Source organism: Mytilus galloprovincialis, chromosome 10 (genome assembly GCF_965363235.1).
Source record: "Mytilus galloprovincialis chromosome 10, xbMytGall1.hap1.1, whole genome shotgun sequence".
Taxonomy (NCBI): domain Eukaryota; kingdom Metazoa; phylum Mollusca; class Bivalvia; order Mytilida; family Mytilidae; genus Mytilus; species Mytilus galloprovincialis.
Window position 1 is genome coordinate 57,714,732 of NC_134847.1, and position 23,171 is coordinate 57,737,902.

The 23,171-nt window shown below is 32.5% G+C and overlaps 1 protein-coding gene across 1 annotated transcript; it reads right to left on the bottom strand.

The window, feature by feature from the left end:
- Positions 1-12,192: 12,192 nt before the first annotated feature.
- On the bottom strand, positions 12,193-22,487 carry LOC143047941 (baculoviral IAP repeat-containing protein 7-B-like). The gene is made up of 5 exons (XM_076221310.1): positions 22,432-22,487; positions 15,294-15,816; positions 13,885-14,130; positions 13,177-13,284; positions 12,193-12,709 (listed from the first exon to the last, which is right to left on the bottom strand). Exons 2-5 carry the CDS (start codon positions 15,799-15,801, stop codon positions 12,498-12,500), a joined length of 1,074 nt encoding a protein of 357 aa, XP_076077425.1. The 5' UTR covers positions 15,802-15,816; positions 22,432-22,487; the 3' UTR covers positions 12,193-12,497.
- Between the last annotated feature and the right edge of the window lie 684 nt (positions 22,488-23,171).

Below are 23,171 nucleotides of genomic sequence, written 5' to 3' on the forward strand. Positions count from 1 at the left end.
ATTTTAATACTGTGCAATGTCATGTTACCTCAGGGAACCATTGTACTACTGTGCATGGTCAGGTTTCCCTAGGGAACCATTGTACTCCTGTACATGGTCAGATTACTTCAGGGAACCATTGTATTTCTGTGCATGGTCAAGTTTCCTCAGGGAACCATTGTACTTCTGTGCATGGTCGGGTTACTTCAGGGAACAATTGCACTACTGTGCCTGGTCAGATTACTTCAGGAACCATTGTACTACTGTGCATGGTAGGTTTCCTTAGGGAACCATTGTACTAATGTGCATGGTCAGGTTACCTCAGGGAACCACTGTACAACTGTGCATGGTCAGGTTACCCCAGGGAACCATTGTACTCTTGTGCATGGTCAGGTTACCTCAGTGAACCACTGTACAACTGTGCATGGTCAGGTTATTCATAAAGATAGACAAGAATGAGATTTACAGATAATTTAGTATACTGAATTTTTTTTCTGAACTCATTTTTTTTCTGTTTGTTTATAGGTTTATGGTGAATGGAAACATAAATATAGACTTTTTAAAAAATCTTGCATCTTCTGGGGATATCATTCCAGGAAAGTGGAAGGATATCATGTTTACTTGAAGTGGTGAGGTCTAGTACAAATAGCAAACAGAAAGTAGAAAAAAATGAGTTGACTTCAGGATTGCGTAACGTTTTATTCTTCGTGGCAAGACCCCCTTTTTCAATTAAATCACAATTTCACTTTGGTACATCCATGATATGAACATGAATTTTTTTTCTAAGATCAGCTGTTTTGCATGTAAGCCTATGGAGCAGTCAATAACAAGACTGCAACCTTATGTTAATTTGATTTGAATCGATTATATTTGTTGTTATTTTTGGGGTTACCTGAGGTAATCCTGTTATGAAAGAATACTTCGTAGATACTTTGCTGGTATATGCATTTATGCTGTAATTACACAATTTCTTAATTTAAAATGTAGTACTTCATAGATTTGTATTGTTTATGCGATTATATGTAAATGTTACACGAGTTCACTTGAGTTAAATGGGTTGTATTTGGTGTTATAATTGGGGTTACCTGAGGTAACCCTGTCATGAATGAATACTTCGTAGATACTTTGCTAGTCTTTACATTAATTGTAATAAACCAACTTATTCATTTTGAATGTAGGACTTCATTGAAGTTATATTGTTTATGGGATATATATGTGAAGGTGATCTTAAATAACTTCAGTTAAGTGGGTTATATTTGCAATTATATTTGGGGTTACCTCAGGTACCCCTGTTATGAAAGAATGCTTATTAGATAGTTTGCTAGTGTAAACATTTATGTTGTAATCAAACAATTTCTTTATTTTACATGTTGGACTTTACAGATGTAAATTTCTTACGCGATATTTAGAAAATGCGATCTGTCTTAACTCGATTTAAATGGATTAAACTTGTAGCTATTTTATGGGTTACCTGAGGTAACCCTGTCATGACAGAATACTTAGTAGATACTTTGTTAGTATATGTATTTATGGTGTAATAAACCAACTTCTTCATTTTCAATGTAGGAATTCATTGAAGTTATATTGTTTATGTGATGTAAATGTAAAGGTGATCTGAATTAACTTTAGTTAAATTGGTTGTAATTGCTGTTATTGCTTGGGTTACCTCAGGTAACCCTGTTATGAAAAAAATATTAGTAGATACTATGCTAGTGTATACATTTGTATTTTAATCACACAATTTCTTAATTTAAAAATGTAGGACTTCATAGATTTGTATTTTTTATTTGATGTTATTGTTATTGTTACCCGAGGTTATCCTGTCATGTAAGAATACTTTGTAGATAGCTTTCCAGAATATACATTTAAGTTGTAATAAACGATTTACTTTTTAATAAATTTGAACATTATAGATGTGTATTGTTTATATGATATTTAGGAAAGTCAACTTGAGTTAACTTTATTTGAATTGATTATATTTACTGTTATTTTTGGGGTTACCTGAGGTAACCCTGTCATGAAAGAATATTTTGTAGATACTTTACTGGTATATGCATTGATGTTGTAATTACACAATTTCTTAATTTAAAATGTAGGACTTCATAGATTTGTATTGTTTATGCGATGTATAGATATAAGTTACCTGAGTAAACTTGAGTTAAAAGGGTTGTATTTGTTGTTATTATTAGGTTACCTGAGGAAACCCTGTCTCTCAGGTAACCCTGTAATGAATGAATTCTTCGTACATACTTTGCTAGTGTTTACATTAATTGTAATCAACAAACTTCTTTATTTCAAATGTAGGACTTCATGAAAGTTGTATTGTTTATGTGATGTACATGTAAAGGTGAACTCAGTTAACATCAGTTAAGTGGGTTATATTTGTAATTATGTCTGGGGTTACCTCAGGTACCCATCACATGAAGAATGCTTTTTAGAAAGTTTGCTATTGTGAACATTTATATTTCTTTGTTTTAAATGTAGGACTTCATAGATGTGTATTGTTTATGTGATATACCGGAAAGGCGACTTAAGTTAACTTGATATGAATGGATAATACTTGTTGCTATTTTATGGGTTACCTGAGGTAACCCTGTCATGACAGAATACTTAGTAGATACTTTGTTTGTTTATGCATTTATGGTGTAATAAACCAACTTCTTCGTTTTTAATGTAGAAATTCATTGAAGTTATAATGTTTATGTGATGTATATGTAAAGGTGATCTGATTAACTTGAGTTAAATAAGTTTTATGTGTTGTTATTGTATTGGTTACCTCAGGTAACCCTGCTATGAAAGAATTCTTAGTAAATACATTGTAAGTGTATACATTTATTTTTTAATTACACAATTTCTTAATTTAAAAATGTAGGACTTCATAGATTTGTATTGTTTATGTGATGCATATATATTAGAGGTGATACCTGAGTTAACTTGAGTTAAATGGGTTGTATTTGTTGTTATTATTGGGTTACCTATGGTACCCCTGTAATGAATGAATTCTTCGTAGATACTTTGCTATTGTTTACATTAATTGTAATAAACAAACTTCTTTATTTCAAATGTAGGACTTCATGAAAGTTGTATTGTTTATGTGATGCACATGTAAAGGTGACCTCAGTTAACTTCAGTTAAGTGGGTTATATTTGTAATTATGTCTGGGGTTACCTCAGGTACCCATGTTATGAAGGATGCTTTTGAGATAGTTTGCTAGTGTGAACATTTATGTTGTAATCGGACAATTTCTTTATTTTAAATGTAGGACTTCATAGATGTGTATTGTTTATGTGATATTTCTGAAAGGCGACTTAAGTTAACTTGATGTGAATGGATAATGCTTGTTTCTATTTCATGGGTTACCTGAGGTAACCCTGTCATGACAGAATATTTAGTAGATATTTTGCTAGTATATCCATTTATGGTGTAATAAATCATCTTCTTTATTTGTAATTTAGGAATTCATTAAAGTTATATTGTTTATGTGATGTATATGTAAAGGTGATCTAAATTAACTTGAGTCAAATAGTTTGTTTTTGTTGTTTTTGTATTGGTTACCTCAGGTAACCCTGCTATGAAAGAATTCTTAGTATATACTTTGTAAGTGTATACATTTATATTCTAATTACACAATTTCTTAATTTAAAAATGTAGGACTTCATAGATTTGTATTGTTTATGTGATGCATATATATTTAAAGGTGATACCTGAGTTAACTTGAGTTATATGGGTTGTATTTGTTGTTATTATTGGGTTACCTGAGGTAACCCTGTAATGAATGAATTCTTTGTAGATACTTTGCTATTGTTTACATTAATTGTAATAAACAAACTTCTTTATTTCAAATGTAGGACTTCATGAAACTTGTATTTTTATGTGATGCGTATGTAAAGGTGACCTCAGTTAACTTCAGTTAAGTGGGTTATATTTGTAATTATGTCTGGGGTTACCTCAGGTACCCATGGTATGAAGAATGCTTTTGAGATAGTTTGCTAGTGTGAACATTTATGTTGTAATCGGACAATTTCTTTATTTTAAATGTAGGACTTCATAGATGTGTATTGTTTATGTGATATTTCTGAAAGGCGACTTAAGTTAACTTGATGTGAATGGATAATACTTTTTTCTATTTCATGGATTACCTGAGGTAACCCTGTCATGACAGAATATTAAGTAGATACTTTGCTAGTATATCTATTTATGGTGTAATAAACCAACTTCTTCTTTTTAAATGTAGGAATTCATTAAAGTTATATTGTTTATGTGATGTATATGTAAAGGTGATTTGAATTAACTTGAGTTAAATAGGTTGTATTGTTGTTATTGTATTGGTTACCTCAGGTAACCCTGCTATGAAAGAATTCTTAGTAGATACTTTGCTGGTGTATACCTTTGTATTGTAACTCCACAATTTTTTAATTTGAAATGTAGGACTTCATAGATTTGTATTGTTTATGTGATGTATATATATTAAAAGGTGACCTCAGTGAACTTCAGTTAGATGGGTTATATTTGTTGTTATTGTTATGGTTAACTGAGGTAACCCTGTAATGAATGAATCCTTCGTAGAAACTTTGCTAGTGTTTACATTACTTGTAATAAACAAACTTCTTTATTTCAAATGTAGGACTTCATGAAAGTTGTATTGTTTATGTGATGCACATGTAAAGGTGACCTCAGTTAACTCCAGTTAAGTGGGTTATATTTGTAATTATGTCTGGGGTTACCTCAGGTACCCATGTTATGAAGAATGCTTTTGAGATAGTTTGCTAGTGTGAACATTTATGTTGTAATCGGACAATTTCTTTATTTTAAATGTAGGACTTCATAGATGTGTTTTGTTTATGTGATATTTCTGAAAGGCGACTTAAGTTAACTTGATGTGAACGGATAATACTTGTTTCTATTTCATGGGTTACCTGAGGTAACCCTGTCATGACAGAATATTTAGTAGATACTTTGCTAGTATATCCACTTATGGTGCAATAAATCATCTTCTTTATTTGTAATTTAGGAATTCATTAAAGTTATATTGTTTATGTGATGTATATGTAAAGGTGATCTAAATTAACTTGAGTTCAATAGTTTGTTTTTGTTGTTTTTGTATTGATTACCTCAGGTAACCCTGCTATGAAAGAATTCTTAGTATATACTTTGTAAGTGTATACATTTATATTCTAATTACACAATTTCTTAATTTAAAAATGTAGGACTTCATAGAGTTGTATTGTTTATGTGATGCATATATATTTAAAGGTGATACCTGAGTTAACTTGAGTTATATGGGTTGTATTTGTTGTTATTGTTATGGTTACCTGAGGTAACCCTGTAATGAATGAATTCTTTTTAGATAATTTGCTATTGTTTACATTAATTGTAATAAACAAACTTCATTATTTCAAATGTAGGACTTCATGAAAGTTTTATTGTTTATGGGATGTATATATATTAAGGTGACCTCAGTTAACTTGAGTTAGATGGGTTATCTTTGTAATAATTGTTATGGTTACCTGAGGTAACCCTGTAATGAATGAATTCTTTTTAGATAATTTGCTAGTGTTTTCATTAATTGTAATAAACAAACTTCTTTATTTTGAATGTAGGACTTCATGAAAGTTGTATTGTTTATGTGATGCACATGTAAAGGTGACCTCAGTTAACTTCAGTTATGTGGGTTATATTTGTAATTATGTCTGGGGTTACCTCAGGTACCCATGTTATGAAAAATGCTTTTTAGATAGTTTGCTAGTGTAAACATTTATGTTGTAATCAATCAATTTCTTTATTTTAAATGTAGGACTTCATAGATGGGTATTGTTTATGTGATATGTTGGAAAGGCGACTTAAGTTAACTTGATATGAATGGATAATACTTGTTTCTATTTTATCAGTTACCTGAGGTAACCGTGCATGACAGAATATTTAGTATATGCATTTATGGTGTAATAAACCAACCTCTTAATTTTTAATGTAGGAATTCTTTGAAGTTATATTTTTTATGTGATGTATATGTAAAGGTGATCTGAATTAACTTGAGTTAAATAGGTTGTATTTGCTGTTATTTTTTTGGTTACCTCAGGTAACCCTGCTATGAAAGAATTCTTAGTTGATACTTTGCTAGTGTATACATTCATATTGTTATTCCACAGTTTTTTAATTTGAAATGTAGGACTTCATAGATTTGTATTGTTTATGTGATGTATATATAAAGTTACCTCAGTTGACTTGAGTTTAATGCAGGTATTTGTTGTTATAATTGGGGTTACCTCAGGTAACCCTGTCATGAATGAATACTTCAGACATTAATTGAATTTTTATAAAAAAAAAAAAAAGTTTATAATTTTACCAGCCATCCCCACCCTACACGTACATACGAAATGAATGATCGGTGAATACAAATAATAAATCATTTGGGAAGTTTGTTGACATCTTTGGTATTTGGTCACATTAAAATTTGGTATTAAGATCTATCTAAATAAGAACTATATTTTCGTGCGTATTTAATCAATGACGCATTACCACGATTACCTCAGGGCACCGATTACCTCAGGGCATACAGCAGCGGACCTAACTGCCACCTGCTCGGTAAACAGGAAGTTGTCAAGTGATCAATCTGAAAACGCATCACACGGTATAGCTGACTTAGATAAACTCTGAAACCAAATTTCAGAAATCCTTGTATTGTAGTTCCTGAGAAAAATGCGACGAAAAATATTCATGGGACGGACTGACGGAAGGACAGACAGAGGTAAAACAGTATTTCCTCCTTTTTTTTTTAAAGCGGGGGTATAATTAAATCCAAAGCATGCACTGCTCGTGAACTGTGATCGAAACGTCAATTTCCTACAATGACAAAAGAAATATACATCGTGTGTATTCCCTCGTTATATATACATGTTGTCTGTCCAACGTCTCCACCTAAGGGAGCTACCATTTGATTTTTATGGGGGGGGGGGCTAGGATGAAATTTGAAAAAAATAGGCAGGACAGGAGTTTTGAGTAAAAAAAAAAGGCAGGATGAGACACTTGCAAAAAAAAAAAAGTCAGGACGACAATTTAGGTAAAAAAAAGTCAGGATAAACTAAAAAAAAAAGGCAGGACCGAACAGAGTGAAAAATAAAAAGGCAGGACAGAGATTACAGCTAAAAAAAAAGGCAGGACAAAATTTTTCATCCTAGCCCCCCCATAAAAATCAAATGGTAGCTCCCTAAAAAGAAAGAAAGTTTTCGCTATTATAAAGCCTCGTCACGTGACGCCACAACCTAGCGCGAGACAAAGTCGCGCGCGGGACCTGAAATAAAATTAAAACTTTCCTAACTAAATAATTACATTAGATGTATGTTTCATTATAATACGTTATTCTGATTGGCTAACTGCACATCACGTGTTATGCCACTGCTGGTGGACGTTTCGTCCCCGAGGGTATCACCAGCCCAGTAGTCAACACTTCGGTGTTGACATGAATATCAATAATGTAGTCATTTTTATAAATTTCCTGTTTACAAAACTTTATATTTTTCGAAAAACTAAGGATTTTCTTATCCCAGGCATAGATTACCTTAGCCGTATTTGGTACAACTTTTTGGAATTTTGGATCCTCAATGCTCTTCAACTTTTTACTTGTTTGGCTTTATAAATATTTTGATTTGAGCGTCACTGATGAGTCTTATGTAGACGAAACGCGCGTCTGGCGTACTTAATTATAATCCTGGTACCTTTGATAACTATTTACACCACTGGGTCGATGCCACTGCTGGTGGACGTTTCGTCCCCGAGGGTATCACCAGCCCAGTAGTCAACACTTCGGTTGACATGAATATCAATAATGTAGTCATTTTTATAAATTTCCTGTTTACAAAACTTTATATTTTTCGAAAAACTAAGGATTTTCTTATCCCAGGCATAGATTACCTTAGCCGTATTTGGTACAACTTTTTGGAATTTTGGATCCTCAATGCTCTTCAACTTTTTACTTGTTTGGCTTTATAAATATTTTGATTTGAGCGTCACTGATGAGTCTTATGTAGACGAAACGCGCGTCTGGCGTACTTAGTTATAATCCTGGTACCTTTGATAACTATTTACACCACTGGGTCGATGCCACTGCTGGTGGACGTTTCGTCCCAGGGGGTATCACCAGCCCAGTAGTCAACACTTCGGTGTTGACATGAATATCAATAATGTAGTCATTTTTATAAATTTCCTGTTTACAAAACTTTATATTTTTCGAAAAACTAAGGATTTTCTTATCCCAGGCATAGATTACCTTAGCCGTATTTGGTACAACTTTTTGGAATTTTGGATCCTCAATGCTCTTCAACTTTTTACTTGTTTGGCTTTATAAATATTTTGATTTGAGCGCCACTGATGAGTCTTATGTAGACGAAACGCGCGTCTGGCGTACTTAATTATACTCCTGGTACCTTTGATAACTATTTACACCACTGGGTCGATGCCACTGCTGGTGGACGTTTCGTCCCCGAGGGTATCACCAGCCCAGTAGTCAACACTTCGGTGTTGACATGAATATCAATAATGTAGTCATTTTTATAAATTTCCTGTTTACAAAACTTTATATTTTTCGAAAAACTAAGGATTTTCTTATCCCAGGCATAGATTACCTTAGCCGTATTTGGTACAACTTTTTGGAATTTTGGATCCTCAATGCTCTTCAACTTTTTACTTGTTTGGCTTTATAAATATTTTGATTTGAGCGTCACTGATGAGTCTTATGTAGACGAAACGCGCGTCTGGCGTACTTAATTATAATCCTGGTACCTTTGATAACTATTTACACCACTGGGTCGATGCCACTGCTGGTGGACGTTTCGTCCCCGAGGGTATCACCAGCCCAGTAGTCAACACTTCGGTGTTGACATGAATATCAATAATGTAGTCATTTTTATAAATTTCCTGTTTACAAAACTTTATATTTTTCGAAAAACTAAGGATTTTCTTATCCCAGGCATAGATTACCTTAGCCGTATTTGGTACAACTTTTTGGAATTTTGGATCCTCAATGCTCTTCAACTTTTTACTTGTTTGGCTTTATAAATATTTTGATTTGAGCGTCACTGATGAGTCTTATGTAGACGAAACGCGCGTCTGGCGTACTAAATTATAATCCTGGTACCTTTGATAACTAGTTATTCCTTAATCAATTGCATCACACAATAAAATATATCATTCATGATGACACGAGGTCCCAAAATAAAGTGCACAGGTGAATTAAATAAAAACTTGATAAAAATTGTGCTTTCATGATCCTAGCTAATAAATGTAATTATAAGTATTGAATACTTCTTTTTGTAACTTTATAGGGTTGTAAAAGCGTTGACCGTGTGCACATTTTTAGAATATGATTCCGCGCTTCATACAAAATGTACTTCGGTCAACGCTTTTACACCCCAATAAATTTACAAAAAGAAGTACTAGTATTCAATACTTATAAATATAAAACTTAACCATGCCAAGAAATTGCCTCCGTTGAAATTCTGCAAATATCCCATAGAGCAAATTACATGGATAATCAATATTGACCATTTTGTATATTTGTTCTTAGTGAGACGTACATGAAGGTCATAAATTAATTTGTTGAATGAAATTAAATCTGTATCTACTAATGGTTGCCGTAGGAGGTCCACCGGAATTTTTAGCTAGGATTTCTTGGCATGGTTTCTGCCAAAAAAAGAAATCATGTATTTAAGAATATTCAAATAAATGAAATCTGATTTGAATAAGTTTTAGACTCAATGAAATTCATTACGATTTTTGGCATATGTAAACCTTTAAAGGGACTTTATCAAATTTAAATTTGGGGTCGGGGGAGGGGGGATGGGTTAAAGATTTTGAAAGAGAATCGTTGTTTCTGTTATCTAACATTTTAAATTGATGTACTAACATATTTCTCGGTTCATCGTTCTCTACGCATATCACTAAGGAAAGAAAAGCAATTAATATTTACTCAATAACACCGATTTGAAAGTACAATATGTCAAAGTATTAATCGTCACTGATTGCAAAAAAAAAAATAATATTATGAATAAATTTAACAGAAACGATATATATATAAAAAAAAATACAAATAAATCGCAAATAATGTAACAATTTAGGTAGAAGTCTAAATATAAAAAAAATAAAATAATTTAAAACTTACCAACCTCTACTATATTAAGGCTCATTTCCCCTTTCTATACTCTACAAGAAAATTTCCTGAGAGCCGTGGATTGCGGATTAAATCCAATATACCGACTTGCTTGGTTAATAACTATAACTTGTAGGCATTCCTATGTGCTCCAATTGTACCTCTTAAATAGCAGATCGACTCGTGCATGTTCTGTTATGGGTCAGGAGCACTGTGCTTCAGTGATTGTGGCTTATTCATGTCAGTCGTTTTTGGTTTTTTATATTTTTGTAAATTATTTTATTATAAATTAGGGTGTTATTTTTCTTATTTGGAGTTATTAACCTTTTTCATGTTGAGGCTTTATAGCCGAGTAAATGGTATGCTTTTTCTCTCTCTCATTGTTGAAGACCTAGAACGGTTGTCTATAATTGATTATATTCACTTCATTTGAATTCTGATGGGTAGTTGTATCATTGACAATCATACCAAATATCATTATTTTTATATAAGTACTGTAGGCACGTTTTTTTTTTTTTTTTAGATCTTACTTAAGACAAATACAGTATAGTCGACAAACAATCATTATACTTCCTTCAGTGATTGTTGATCGCAGGCTAATTAATTTTCGGTTTGGTTGCCGAAATTAACAGGAATATGATTAACAATCAGCATAAAAGTATAGGGAAAGTGACAATTAAGAGCGTTAATATAGTAATGTTAGACTTTTATGCTCCATTTATAGGCATTGTGTTTTCTGGACTGTCTGTTCGTCCGTTCATTCGTCCGTCCGTCGATCTGTTCCACTTCAGGTTAAAGTATTTGGTCAAGGTAGTTTTTGATGAAGTTCAAGTCCAATCAACTTAAAACTTAGTACACATGTTTGATATGATATGAGGTTTCTTATTCTAATGCCAAATAAGAGTTTTGACCCAAATTTCACGGTCCACTGAAATGATAGTGCGAGTAGGGCATCCGTGAACTATGGAGATATTCTTATTTTTTTGTATGTTCCACGCGTTTTCATTTGTAAATTAAACTTTGCCGAAACAATAGTTCAGTGAACCGTGATTTGGTGTAAATTATTCAATTCTTATCAATTAAGTTGTAGATATTAAACAAGCAAATCGGTATATGACATCCCTAGCACACACTCGCGCTGTGTGGTTGCCGAAGTTTTAACAATTTTCATGCATGATTAGGGTCACTCAGTCTAATTAAAATATAAACCTCTGGTTTCGTTATACTACACGTGAGCATATGTAACGAAATCAGAGGTCTATATCTCTATCTTATTTAGACTAAAGGTCACTTAATAATCCTTAACAAAACTATGAATTTTTTAAATACTTTGGCTTTTCTACCACAGGAATAGATCACCTATAGCTGTATTTGGCTGAACTTTTAGGATTTTTTGGGACTCAATGCTTTTCAACTTCGTACTTTATTTGGCCTTTTTAACATTTTTTGATTCGAGCGTCACTGGTGAGTCTTTTGTAGTCTGGTGTAAATATAAAATTTTAATCCTGGTATCTATGATGAGTTTATTTAAGTATCCAGGATTTTGAAATAGGAGGGGTGCACAAGTTAGGAGTGTGACTTGTAAAAAGATCAACATAAATCTTATATACAGCTCAATACGGGGCGCCTAGTCCAGAAAACACAATGCCTATAAATGGCGCATAAAAATGTAACATTAATATATTAACTCTGATCACCAAAACATTATTAATTAAGTTCTATAAGCATTACAAATATAGCGATCTTCGAAATTTTATGAGCTACAAGGTTACAAAATTCAATTCGTGCAACATTTATTATCTTCTAGAAAACTAAGGATACAGGTTATCCATCTAGGACACAAAATTAGTAAATGTATACCAAAAAACGTTCAAAAAATCAAAGAAACAGTGGTTATACTGCTGCTCATTATCTTGAAGTCACAGTGAGGCCTTCTACATGGAACAGGAAAAAAACCACTCATGTCTAGCACGGGCTTGAGCAGAATTCGTTGCAAAAATAATTTAAAAGACTTTGTACTTTGTTAGGCGCAACACTAAGAAATCAGGCCGGATGAAAAAGAACACACTAGATAAAAGTAGTACATATTTAAAAACAAAATAGTTCTGTATATACATGTAATGTTAATAATAAATCCTTTTGCTTATAAAAAGATTTAGCTAACGAATGAATATAAATGGTATTAACTAAACAGAGTCTCAAAAAAAATACACACAAGAGTTAATTAGAATGTTAATATAGTGTAAAATCGTACAGTCCATTTTCTGACAACCAGAGACACTGAATTTAACACTAAAATGAGGTATACTAAAGCTACACGTAACTCCAATAAATGAAACAGTATAGACTATATGTATATCAGAAATATATAACAATTCTATGGAAAGAAAAGCTGCAGTTTTCCGCTGATAACTTTCCTACAAACAGGGCAGTTGGATAACTTATCACCACACTCCTTACAACAACATACATGTTTACATGGATAAAAAATAACTTCTAGCGTATTTTTATAGCAAACTTTACACAAATAACGCTCGTTCTGGTCCTCCACATTAGTTCTACCAGCTGCATGTTGTGGATTTACTTCATCTATAACAGAATAACATATTCAAAAGGTGTGGAAATATAATACAACATTAGCCTGCTTAGAAAAATCCCTTTGAAATACATAATTTTTTAATGATATTTAAGTTGTTACAGATAAAACATTGAGGTGCGGCAATTATAATAGTAATTTTTATAATAACACCCTTTTACAAAATGATTTCAATTTTTTTCTATATTTTCTACTATTCTTTTCCCCTTTTTCCTATTTACATATCTATTGTAAAGTTAAACTTTATCTTTGTTTGACCAATAAGTGGTTGCTGAATAATCTGAGCTATGTGATGATTTATCCGAATAAACTAATGACATGTGTATGTTGCATCAGCAAATATCAAGTATACATTAGATATATTGATTGATTGATTGATTGTTGGTTGCTAAACTTCCAGTAGAAAATATTTCATGCATGTTCAGGACGATAAATATATTCATAATCAAACAATACTTACTTGTTTCTGCAGCACTAACAGCCACACTAGGGGCAGATATAGGAGCTTGCCTTTGCCTAAACTGTTCAAGTTGATTTACAAATTCTCCGTACTCCTCTGGATGTATAACTGGAAGACAATATATTTATATCTATAGTTTTTGGCGATATCTAAATAAGGCGTCTTGTATTAAGTGCTTGCTTTAGTGGGCCGGCTATCTGACATTTGTCTTTACGTTTATTTTTGCAGTATTACTATAAATGAGGTTGTTGGTTTTCTCTTTTGAATCGTTTCACATCTTCATCATGTTCATCCAGGATTCTTTCATAGCAAACTAAAGGCCTTACAGTGATCTTTAATTGCTCGTTGTTCTTTTGGTCTTAAAAGATAGTCGTCTCAATGTCAATGATACATGTTCTTAACATTTATTTATAAATACAACATCCTCACGTATACTAAAAGCCTTTATCAAACCATCATATATAAATACTATAACCCTTAACAAAACCATCAAATATAAACTGTAAAAGCATTTACCAAACTATCATTGTATATAAAAAAAAATGACATGGTAGGTACAATAATAATGAACATATATATAACAATTTTAAAATATGGGGTGCGTAATTAGTCCAAAATTACTTTGGCGTCTAACGGCCCTTTTTATGACATGCTGGGGGCTGCGGTCCAAATCAGTTTCGTACTACATGTAGTTCGTAATAAACTTACTCTCATTCTCATCAATATATTGTCTGTACCCATTTATCTCATCATCCGAATAGCCGTTTGACAAGGCAATTCCACTAATGGTTCTCCGAAGATGGCGTCCAATATCTCCGTGGCATGATGGGTTGTGTTCTACCACAAACTTACAAAGAGGAAACCATTTCATGTGTTCTGTCCATACTTCATCTGTTTCTTCCCAGTGCCTTAACATTCCTCCACAATAGAAACATTTGACAGCGTCGCCTTGTCCTATAATAGAAAAAAAAATCACATTACGTCTTCATGATTTTATTTTCCCGTAGAGGGTTCAAAAATGAGTTAACCGACCAATGAAACAGTCCAAACTTATCTAATATCAAGTTCTCTATGATGTTGTTGAAAGTTGTGGCGGTTTACGCTGAAAACTGAAGAAGGTTCATCGCGGGAATAACAAGAAGGTTAAATGATATCTTGTATAGACTCCTTGGTGAAAGAATGAAGAACAACAATAAAAATGCGTCCCGACTTGTCAGTAACAGCTGTCCCGTGGAGTCTCTTTCAAGGAGATCAAACGTCCATAACTTTGTCTCAAACACTTGTAACTGATCTTAAGGATGTACTTAGGTGATCTTAGGTGAGGTTTTGGAATTTGTGTCAAATGTTCGGACTCCTTGGTGTTTTTCCATACAATACAATGTAAAATATTTTGCCCCATAACACCCATTTATTTTTTCATATAAGACCTAATAGCTCATGAAAGGTCATTTACCAAAATTTTAGAAGATTCTTAATTTTCTTTCTTTTGTTTTGAGAACTAATAATACCAATGCAAATATTAAGGTAAAAGTCCGAGTCAGCCTTTTCCCGCCATATTTTAAAGTTCAAATATCTCGAAAAGGAAGTCCACGATCTGTCAATATTTTTAGCTTATTTTTTATCCTTAATTGATGCTCTACCAGTTTATAGTATTAATTTTAACTTCTTAATTTATTAATTTTCACCTAACCTCACCTAAGTACATCCTTAAATCACACAATAAGAATCGAGTGACTAATCAGTCATAATTATCAGACATATGTAAAGGAAGGAGGAACATTTCAGATTAAATCTGATTAAAGTACCAATGAGATTGAAAATAATAATAGATTATCGTTGATCATCTCAACTTGATTGCTTTTCTCGCTTTCGCCGGAACGAGTTTGATTTTCTTGCTTGAGCCGGGATAGCGAAAGCGAGAAAAGCAATCGAGTTGAGATGACCAATGATAGTCTATATATCGCTATTTTACCTATGACGACGTTGTCAATTTCATTAGCAACACGACGTGCCTCCTTAGTTTCTAGCGATAATTTTCCATCTCAAGCGATTAGTTATCACAAAAAAAGATCAAGGAAAAATGCACAAAATAGCGATAAAACATATAACAATTTTACCGAGGTAGAAAAACCCAGCATCTGCCATTTCACCAGGTGTTGGTCTCTTGTCTGGGTGAGGCCAGTTGTAAAAAGACTGGAATCTTATTTCCCTTTCTTGATACTCTCTATGGCAGGGACCATGGTGGTGACGATTAAAACTATCTAATCTCCTAAACGGAAGTGGAAAATTGCCCGCATGTGAAGGATCGTTAACATAAGGACATTGCGGACCATGCTTTCTATGTTCCTCCAGTATATCATCTCCTGATTCCCATTTCTTCAGAATTATTTTGCAAAAGTCGCACTGAACCCTGTCATTAGTGCCATCACCAATGTAATAAAAGCCATTGGCTGCCAATTGGTTCTTATCTACGTTGGCTGACTGTGGCCATGTTCTGAACGTTTCTAGGCGGTATCTCTCGTATTTCATATGGTCAACGTTCTGTTGTCCAGTGCCATGATCATGACCACAGTCGTGTGTATTGCCACCCCCATCAAGTGAGTCCGCACTTTCAAGAATAGTCATTTGGATATTATATTCCTAAAACATACAGCACAAGTTACCTCAAAGTTTAAACATTTTTATAAATTATTATAGTTTGCAATTCCCAACTGAAGAGCAAATCTGTTGTTCGGGGACGACCATTTGATATTCTGGGTTTGGGGGGGGGGGGAGGAGTATTTGTTTTGGATCGGTTATTTATTTTTGTAAACTAAGAGGACAGGTTTTCCATTTTCTGCACTATTTAAGCAAGATTTTTCATTTTCATTAAAGCAAGGGACTGATTATTTATTTTCACACCTATATTTATAATATTCGAAAACATACAATTTTTAAATTATTTGTTTATTATAAATAATACGTAAATAATACACGTATAGTCAATTCTTTATGTACCATTTAATCAGAATTAATCATCATCCTCTGCAGAAGGCCCAAGAAGCTATAGAACAAATGATGAAAAATCATGCTTTCTGGGTGTTCCCCAGACCCTTTCTTAATCTGGAAATGCAAGTTCTGTTTTAATAATTTTTTGACAATATTTTGGTCTCAAAGCAAAATGTATAGATTTAGTGTAAGACTTAAGTTTCTAGGGACAACATCAAAAGACCAATATGCATGATAGAGCAAAAATGTAATTCACATAGTTAAGTCTGTGGCTTCTGTTTTTTTTATATGATCAAGTTAATAACAAAATTACATAATTACAAAAGGAATGCAACACTAACAGAATACACAGAAGGGTATGGCAAGCCGTTCTCGTCAAAACTATGTTTAAACCATTTTTCAAAAAATTTACACACTGAGAATTACAACAAAGCACACTGAGATTTTAAAACTTCAAAACGCACACTGAGAATTGAAAATTACGCACTGAGAATTGAAAATTACACACTGAGATTTCATAAAGACGCACTGAGATTACAAAAATGAAAAACGCACACTGAGAATTGAAAATTACACACTGAGAATTGAAAATTACACACTGAGAATTGAAAATTACACACTGAGATTTCAAAAAGACACACTGAGAATAAATAAACTGAAAACACACACTGAGAATTTGAAATTACACACTGAGAATTTAAAATTACACACTGAGAATTTAAAATTACACACTGAGAATTTCAAATTACACACTGAGATTTATGCGCACTTTTTATGCGCACATATCTAATTAGCATACTTAATCTGAATCTATTACAAGCTTAAAACAACAAGGGGACAGAACTCGTTAGTCCTTCGATTTGGTCCCAAATTATTAATACTTTAGAAATACAAGAACAAGAAAAATACCCACTTACTCTTATTACAAAATATAACCAAATGGTGAAAAACTTTATTAAAATCATAAGAAAACATTGGAACAATCTGCAAAAGAATGCAGTGAAATTTTTACCCAAGTGTCTATTATAGCATATAAACGTAACAAAAATATAAAAGATTAACTAGCGAAACCAGGGAAACAGTTGGAACACTTTTGAAAAGGGACCCACGGTTTTAAGTAAAAAAAAATCATCCCGATAAACTGGTAGTAATGATCTGAATTATAGGCAACAAACTTATGAATATGAGCGATGTTAAGTCTTGAAATTTATTACGAATGTTGGTTGAAGGAATCGCATTTCATTATAATGACAAGAGTTCTTGAGATCAAGATATTAATCTGTTGAATTATTCATCTCATGAATATTCATAAGTAATTTGCATATTAATCTCAGTGTGTATTTTTGAAATCTCAGTGTGTAATTAAAAATTCTCAGTGTGTGTTTTTCAATTTATTTCATCTCAGTGCGTCTTTTTAAAATCTCAGTGTGTAATTTTGAATTCTCAGTGTGTGTTTTTCATTTTTTTAAATCTCAGTGTGTAATTTCGATTTCTCAGTGTGTCATTTTAGGTTTTTAAATCTCAGTGTGTATTTTTTTCGAAAAAAAGGTTTAAACATAGTTTTGACGAGAACGGCTTGCCATAGAAGGGCAATCAATGAACAATAGACAAATAAATAAGAAACAATGATCCCAAAAAATCTGGGGCTACGTCTGAGGGAGAACAGAACTTGCTTCTTGCAAGGCACTCGCCGTGAAAACAATTTAATATGGAGACGAGCGTTTGGTTTTGAAATTTCCTACATGAGGCATTTGCCTCAATGTAGACTAAGTTATAATAGCCCTGTAATAAAAGGTAAGTGTTCCTGAGAAGATACACCTCAAGTTAAATGAAACCAATTTTCAGACATTTCAAGTATATTTAAATAATATTTATACTTTTATTATAAAAAAGATTTGGGAAGTGTTTCACGATTTTTTTTTGGGGAAAAAGATGAATTTATGAAGAATCTAGTGCCATCTCATACTTTTGATAACACCTGCTGAGTTATTTATTTTCAATACATTGCAAGTCAGGTAATTTATTTTCAAACTACCACAGAACAAACCATTTATTTTTGTGATTATCAAGGCTGAGTTATTCATTTTCAAAATCCTCCTGCCCCCCTCCCCCCCCATCAGAATATCAAATGGTCGTCCCCTTACAAAAAATGCGGTCGGCCAAAATTGCAAGCTACGTGGGTGTATGCATGTTTCCTTTGAAAGTATACATATACTTTTATAGAAATACTACATCTCAAGTTTTCATGGGTTAATGAGCATTTTCACAAATATGCAACCATAGAGTAATTCTGTCAAATGTTATTACGTGGTCTGCCATTGAAAGTGCACAAGTAGAGACTTCAGAACAAAATCAACATGTTCGACCAAGCTATATCTGAATAATCATAAAAAAGAATGAATGCATGAGATGTAGGGTATCAATAGCCAGCACGGAATAAAACTGGACTGATCAAAATACATGTAAGGGTCAACTTGTTAACTTTTTAATCATAAAAAACAACATTGTAACTAACTAACTAACTAACTTATTTTATTCAGTATAAAATCCAGTTCAAAGGGATCATCGCTGAAACACATGAACACATATAAAAACATATACAAAACAAAACAACAATAAAACATAACAGTCAACAATTGTGACACTTATAACAAACAATAGACAAAACTCACACTTCAATATTATGCAATTATTCCCACTGATGAATTTCTAATCAAAATACATTTGTCTATTATATATATATATAAGAAATCTGGTGAGAACATCAGTCTCCGAACAGTTCATTAAATATCTAAATCTATCAAAATTATCCAAATTACAAAATCATGGTATAATATTAACAATGCCATCATAAAACTTTTCACTCTCGTCTTGATAGAGGTTGAATTCACATATAAAATGAAATTCATCTTCAATTTTGTTATCAATACAATCACAATGTTTACATATTCTTTGATCTAAAGGCGTATTATTATCTGCCTTTTTCAATGTGTAAATTGTGGTTAGAAATTCTTAATTTACATAACAGTCTTATATATTGTTTTGAAATATTTTACTTTCTATAAGTCTCAGGTTTATATTCCTTTTTTAACTTGTAATATGTGCGTAATTTGTTTTGCTTTTCACCTGACGAACAAGAGAAAAAAAATAATTTCCATATTTTTCTTGTAATATTTTTCACTGCAGATACGAGTTTTCCTTCTAACATAGTTCCTTTATTATTCCAAACATGGTCAAAACGAATGAATTTTAGGAACTGAAAAATGTGTTTATTGAAGGTACATGGAAAGGTACAATCAACATCTTCGATTGACTTATATGGGCGTTTTTCAATAAAAACGTACTTTCTTGTCCCAGCCACTTTAAAAAAAAATGTGTTTGATCTTTGCAAGTAATTTTTTGTGCAGTCAGTACATTGAATTAGATATAACATTTTTAAGCAAAGAAATAGTTTATTTTTTAGAGGGATTGATAAGATATTGATTCCTGAATGGTCCAAAACAACCAAAATGGCATGTCCCTAGATCGCCTGTTCAACATTCATACTCTCAAATATCGTAAAAAAATGTAGAAATAAATATTAATTTTACTTAACAATAGTTCTTTAATATTTCAAAAGTATGTTTAGAGCCAACATATTTTAATAAACAGCTTTTAACATAGGATTTTTTATTTTAGAAGGTGCGTCCCTAATACAATGTCCACTACGAAACGAAGTCATTAAAACTTGCATGTAAACAGTTTTATAAAATCAATGTAATTTTTTGTTTGCAAGAGATATAAACATTAGGGTCTTACAAAAGAAGTGATGCTTTTAAAACGGCAATTAAACTGTTGGTAAGAAAAATTGAGCACATCAAATGGACCAGAGGGATACCGTATTTTTGTAAATGTCCACTACGAAACGGGTCAAATCTCCTTCAGTAACTGGTTTTAAAATTATGAAAACAAGAATGTGTCCACAGTACACGGATGCCCCACTCACACTATCATTTTCTATGTTTAAAGGACTGTGAAATTGGAATAAATTCTCTAATTTGGCATTAAAATTAGAATGATCTTATCAAAGGGAACATGTATACTAAGTTTCAAGTTGATTGGACTTCTACTTTATCAAAAACTACCTTGACCAAAAACTTTAACCTGAAATTTGCACTATCATTTTCTATGTTCAGTGAACCGTAAAATTGGGGTCAAAACTCTAATTTGGCATTTAAATTAGAAAGATCATATCATAGGGCACATGTATACTAAGTTTCAAGTTGATTGGACTTCAACTTCATCAAAAACTACCTTGACCAAAAACTTTAACCTGAAGCCAAAAACTTTAACCTGAAATTTGCACTATCATTTTATATGTTCAGTGAACCGTAAAATTGGGGTCAAAACTCTAATTTGGCATTTAAATTAGAAAGATCATATCATAGGGCACATGTATACTAAGTTTCAAGTTGATTGGACTTCAACTTCATCAAAAACTACCTTGACCAAAAACTTTAACCTGAAATTTGCACTATCATTTTCTATGTTCAGTGAACCGTAAAATTGGGGTCAAAACTCTAATTTGGCATTTAAATTAGAAAGATCATATCATAGGGCACATGTATACTAAGTTTCAAGTTGATTGGACTTCAACTTCATCAAAAACTACCTTGACCAAAAACTTTAACCTGAAGCCAAAAACTTTAACCTGAAATTTGCACTATCATTTTCTATGTTCAGTGAACCGTAAAATTGGGGTCAAAACTCTAATTTGGCATTTAAATTAGAAAGATCATATCATAGGGCACATGTATACTAAGTTTCAAGTTGATTGGACTTCAACTTCATCAAAAACTACCTTGACCAAAAACTTTAACCTGAAGCCAAAAACTTTAACCTGAAATTTGCACTATCATTTTCTATCAGTGAACCGTAAAATTGGGATCAAAACTCTAATTTGGCATTTAAATTAGAAAGATCATATCATAAGGAACATGTGTACTAAGTTTCAAGTTGATTAGACTCCAACTTCATCAAAAACTACCTCGACCAAAAACTTTAACCTGAAGCGGGACAGACGGACGAACGAACGGACGAACGAACAGACGAACGAACGGACGAACGGACGCACAGACCAGAAAACATAATGCCCATAAATGGGGCATAAAAATATCAATGTACAGCTTAATAACGCTTTGATATATACAGTCAGTCTTGTTACTATTGCAATATTGGGGTTGTGAGAAAAAAATAAAACATGAGAATACGTCCCCTACGAAACGGTCCCCTACGAAACAAGTTTGGGAGAAAAACGTTTCGTAGTGGACACTACCACTACCATGCAGTCTTTTTTTACTCTTTTTTTTCAATTATATTCGTGCAAAGCAAATAACAAAGGTTAGTTTCATGTAATTTTTATTATGTTTTTATTAACACAGAATAGGGTTGATGTCAACTACGAAACTTTTTGTCCACTACGAAACGGTTTTGTCAACTACGAAACGCATCAAAATGTCCACTACGTAACATGACTTGTACCTTCATATGTGAAGTACTGTCTAATCTTTATCGATAAAAAATGCTTCTCCAATTCAGAAAAAAATGAGATTTGTCTAGTATATAAAGTAAACAAACTGGAATGTCTATAGGAAACATTTAAAATTGCAAAAATATGTGTGTTTAGAAGCAGTTTCGTAGGGGACAAAAGTCTCCTACGAAACAGTACACAAATTATGAAAATAATATCATTTTAAAGAGTATTTAAGATTGCACGTTTTGTTTACAAACAGGTCTATAATAGAGGTATTTAAAATAACTCTTGAAAATAAATTTTAGACTAGTTGATTTTCCATTTTTTTTAGGTCTGAAAGGAACGCTTTTATTGAAAAACGCCCATATGCCGCTAATTTTGAAAAATTCAAAAGAGGGTCTTTATACACATGATACAAATATATCCATTGTATAAGGGTTCATATATAAGATGCAAAGAACTATAATAGTTAAGTTTTCATTAGCAGCTGCTTGATTCGAACGAAAATTTTAGTCAAACAGAAATATGACTCTCTAGAGATATTTTCTGCCGTTAAAAATCTTGGATCAGGGGTACGTAGAATTAGTAGATCTTGCCATAGATAGAAAACAAGTGGCCGTGATTTGTATGCACTGTCACTCGTAGCATTGTGAAAACTGCATATGAGTATCATACAATATAACAAATTCATTATGTACTATATGTGTGTGTGTAAATGCATATGCAATGAAGATATAATGCTTATTTATACATACCTAGCTAGCGCTATGATCGCAGGTTTTATTAACAGTTATTACTTCCTGGATCAGTCATTTGTGCATATATATGTGTACAACAACAAAAGGCGGTAAATATGATTTTAACAGATAAACATTTTTGTGTCATTATGATTTTAATGCATGATTTCACAACTGTAAATGGTACTATTACGGGGAGTTTGCATCGAGGTTTATCTGCGACAGACCCTAGTTTTCCATGCAGGTGAAACAACTGTGTAGTCCCATCTTCTTTGAGTCCGACGGAGTTTTCGAATTCTATACAATTTGATACATGTTAATGTCATATAGACATAATTGTTGTTGACAAAGAATAAAAAACAAAATTAAACAAAGAAATGTCATTCCAATTGATAATAAAATTTATAAACGAATACATAAAAGAAATGAGATTCTGTAATGACTTTTAATGATCTTTGAAGAGTTTTTTGAGAGTTTTGTTGTTGTAGCAGTTTGGTTTCAAATTTAAGATTTTAAAATATTTTGTTTCACGGAAATTTGTATATTATCTAAATAAGTAATGTCACAGAACAAGCAGACGACAATAAAGAGAAATGCGGTAACTGCCAATAAGAGAAGAGGTTCAGATGCTGTGCACCAGCGTCAGTCTTACTAAAGATGTGTTCAACTAGATATAAAAGGATGCTATCTTGATAATTGGTTAGTGCACTGCGAGACATATAAGCACCCAAATCAGTGGCGGATCTAGAATTTTTCAT

Bases quoted from the DNA above. Each gene is read 5' to 3' on its own strand.
- LOC143047941 (XM_076221310.1), bottom strand. From the start codon at position 15,801: ATGACTATTCTTGAAAGTGCGGACTCACTTGATGGGGGTGGCAATACA. The intron at 13,285-13,884 runs GTAAGTTTATTA...ATTGTCTTCCAG, and splicing joins ATATATTGATGAGAATGAGA to TTATACATCCAGAGGAGTAC. The intron at 12,710-13,176 runs GTAAGTATTGTT...ATTCTGTTATAG, and splicing joins TGTTAGTGCTGCAGAAACAA to ATGAAGTAAATCCACAACAT.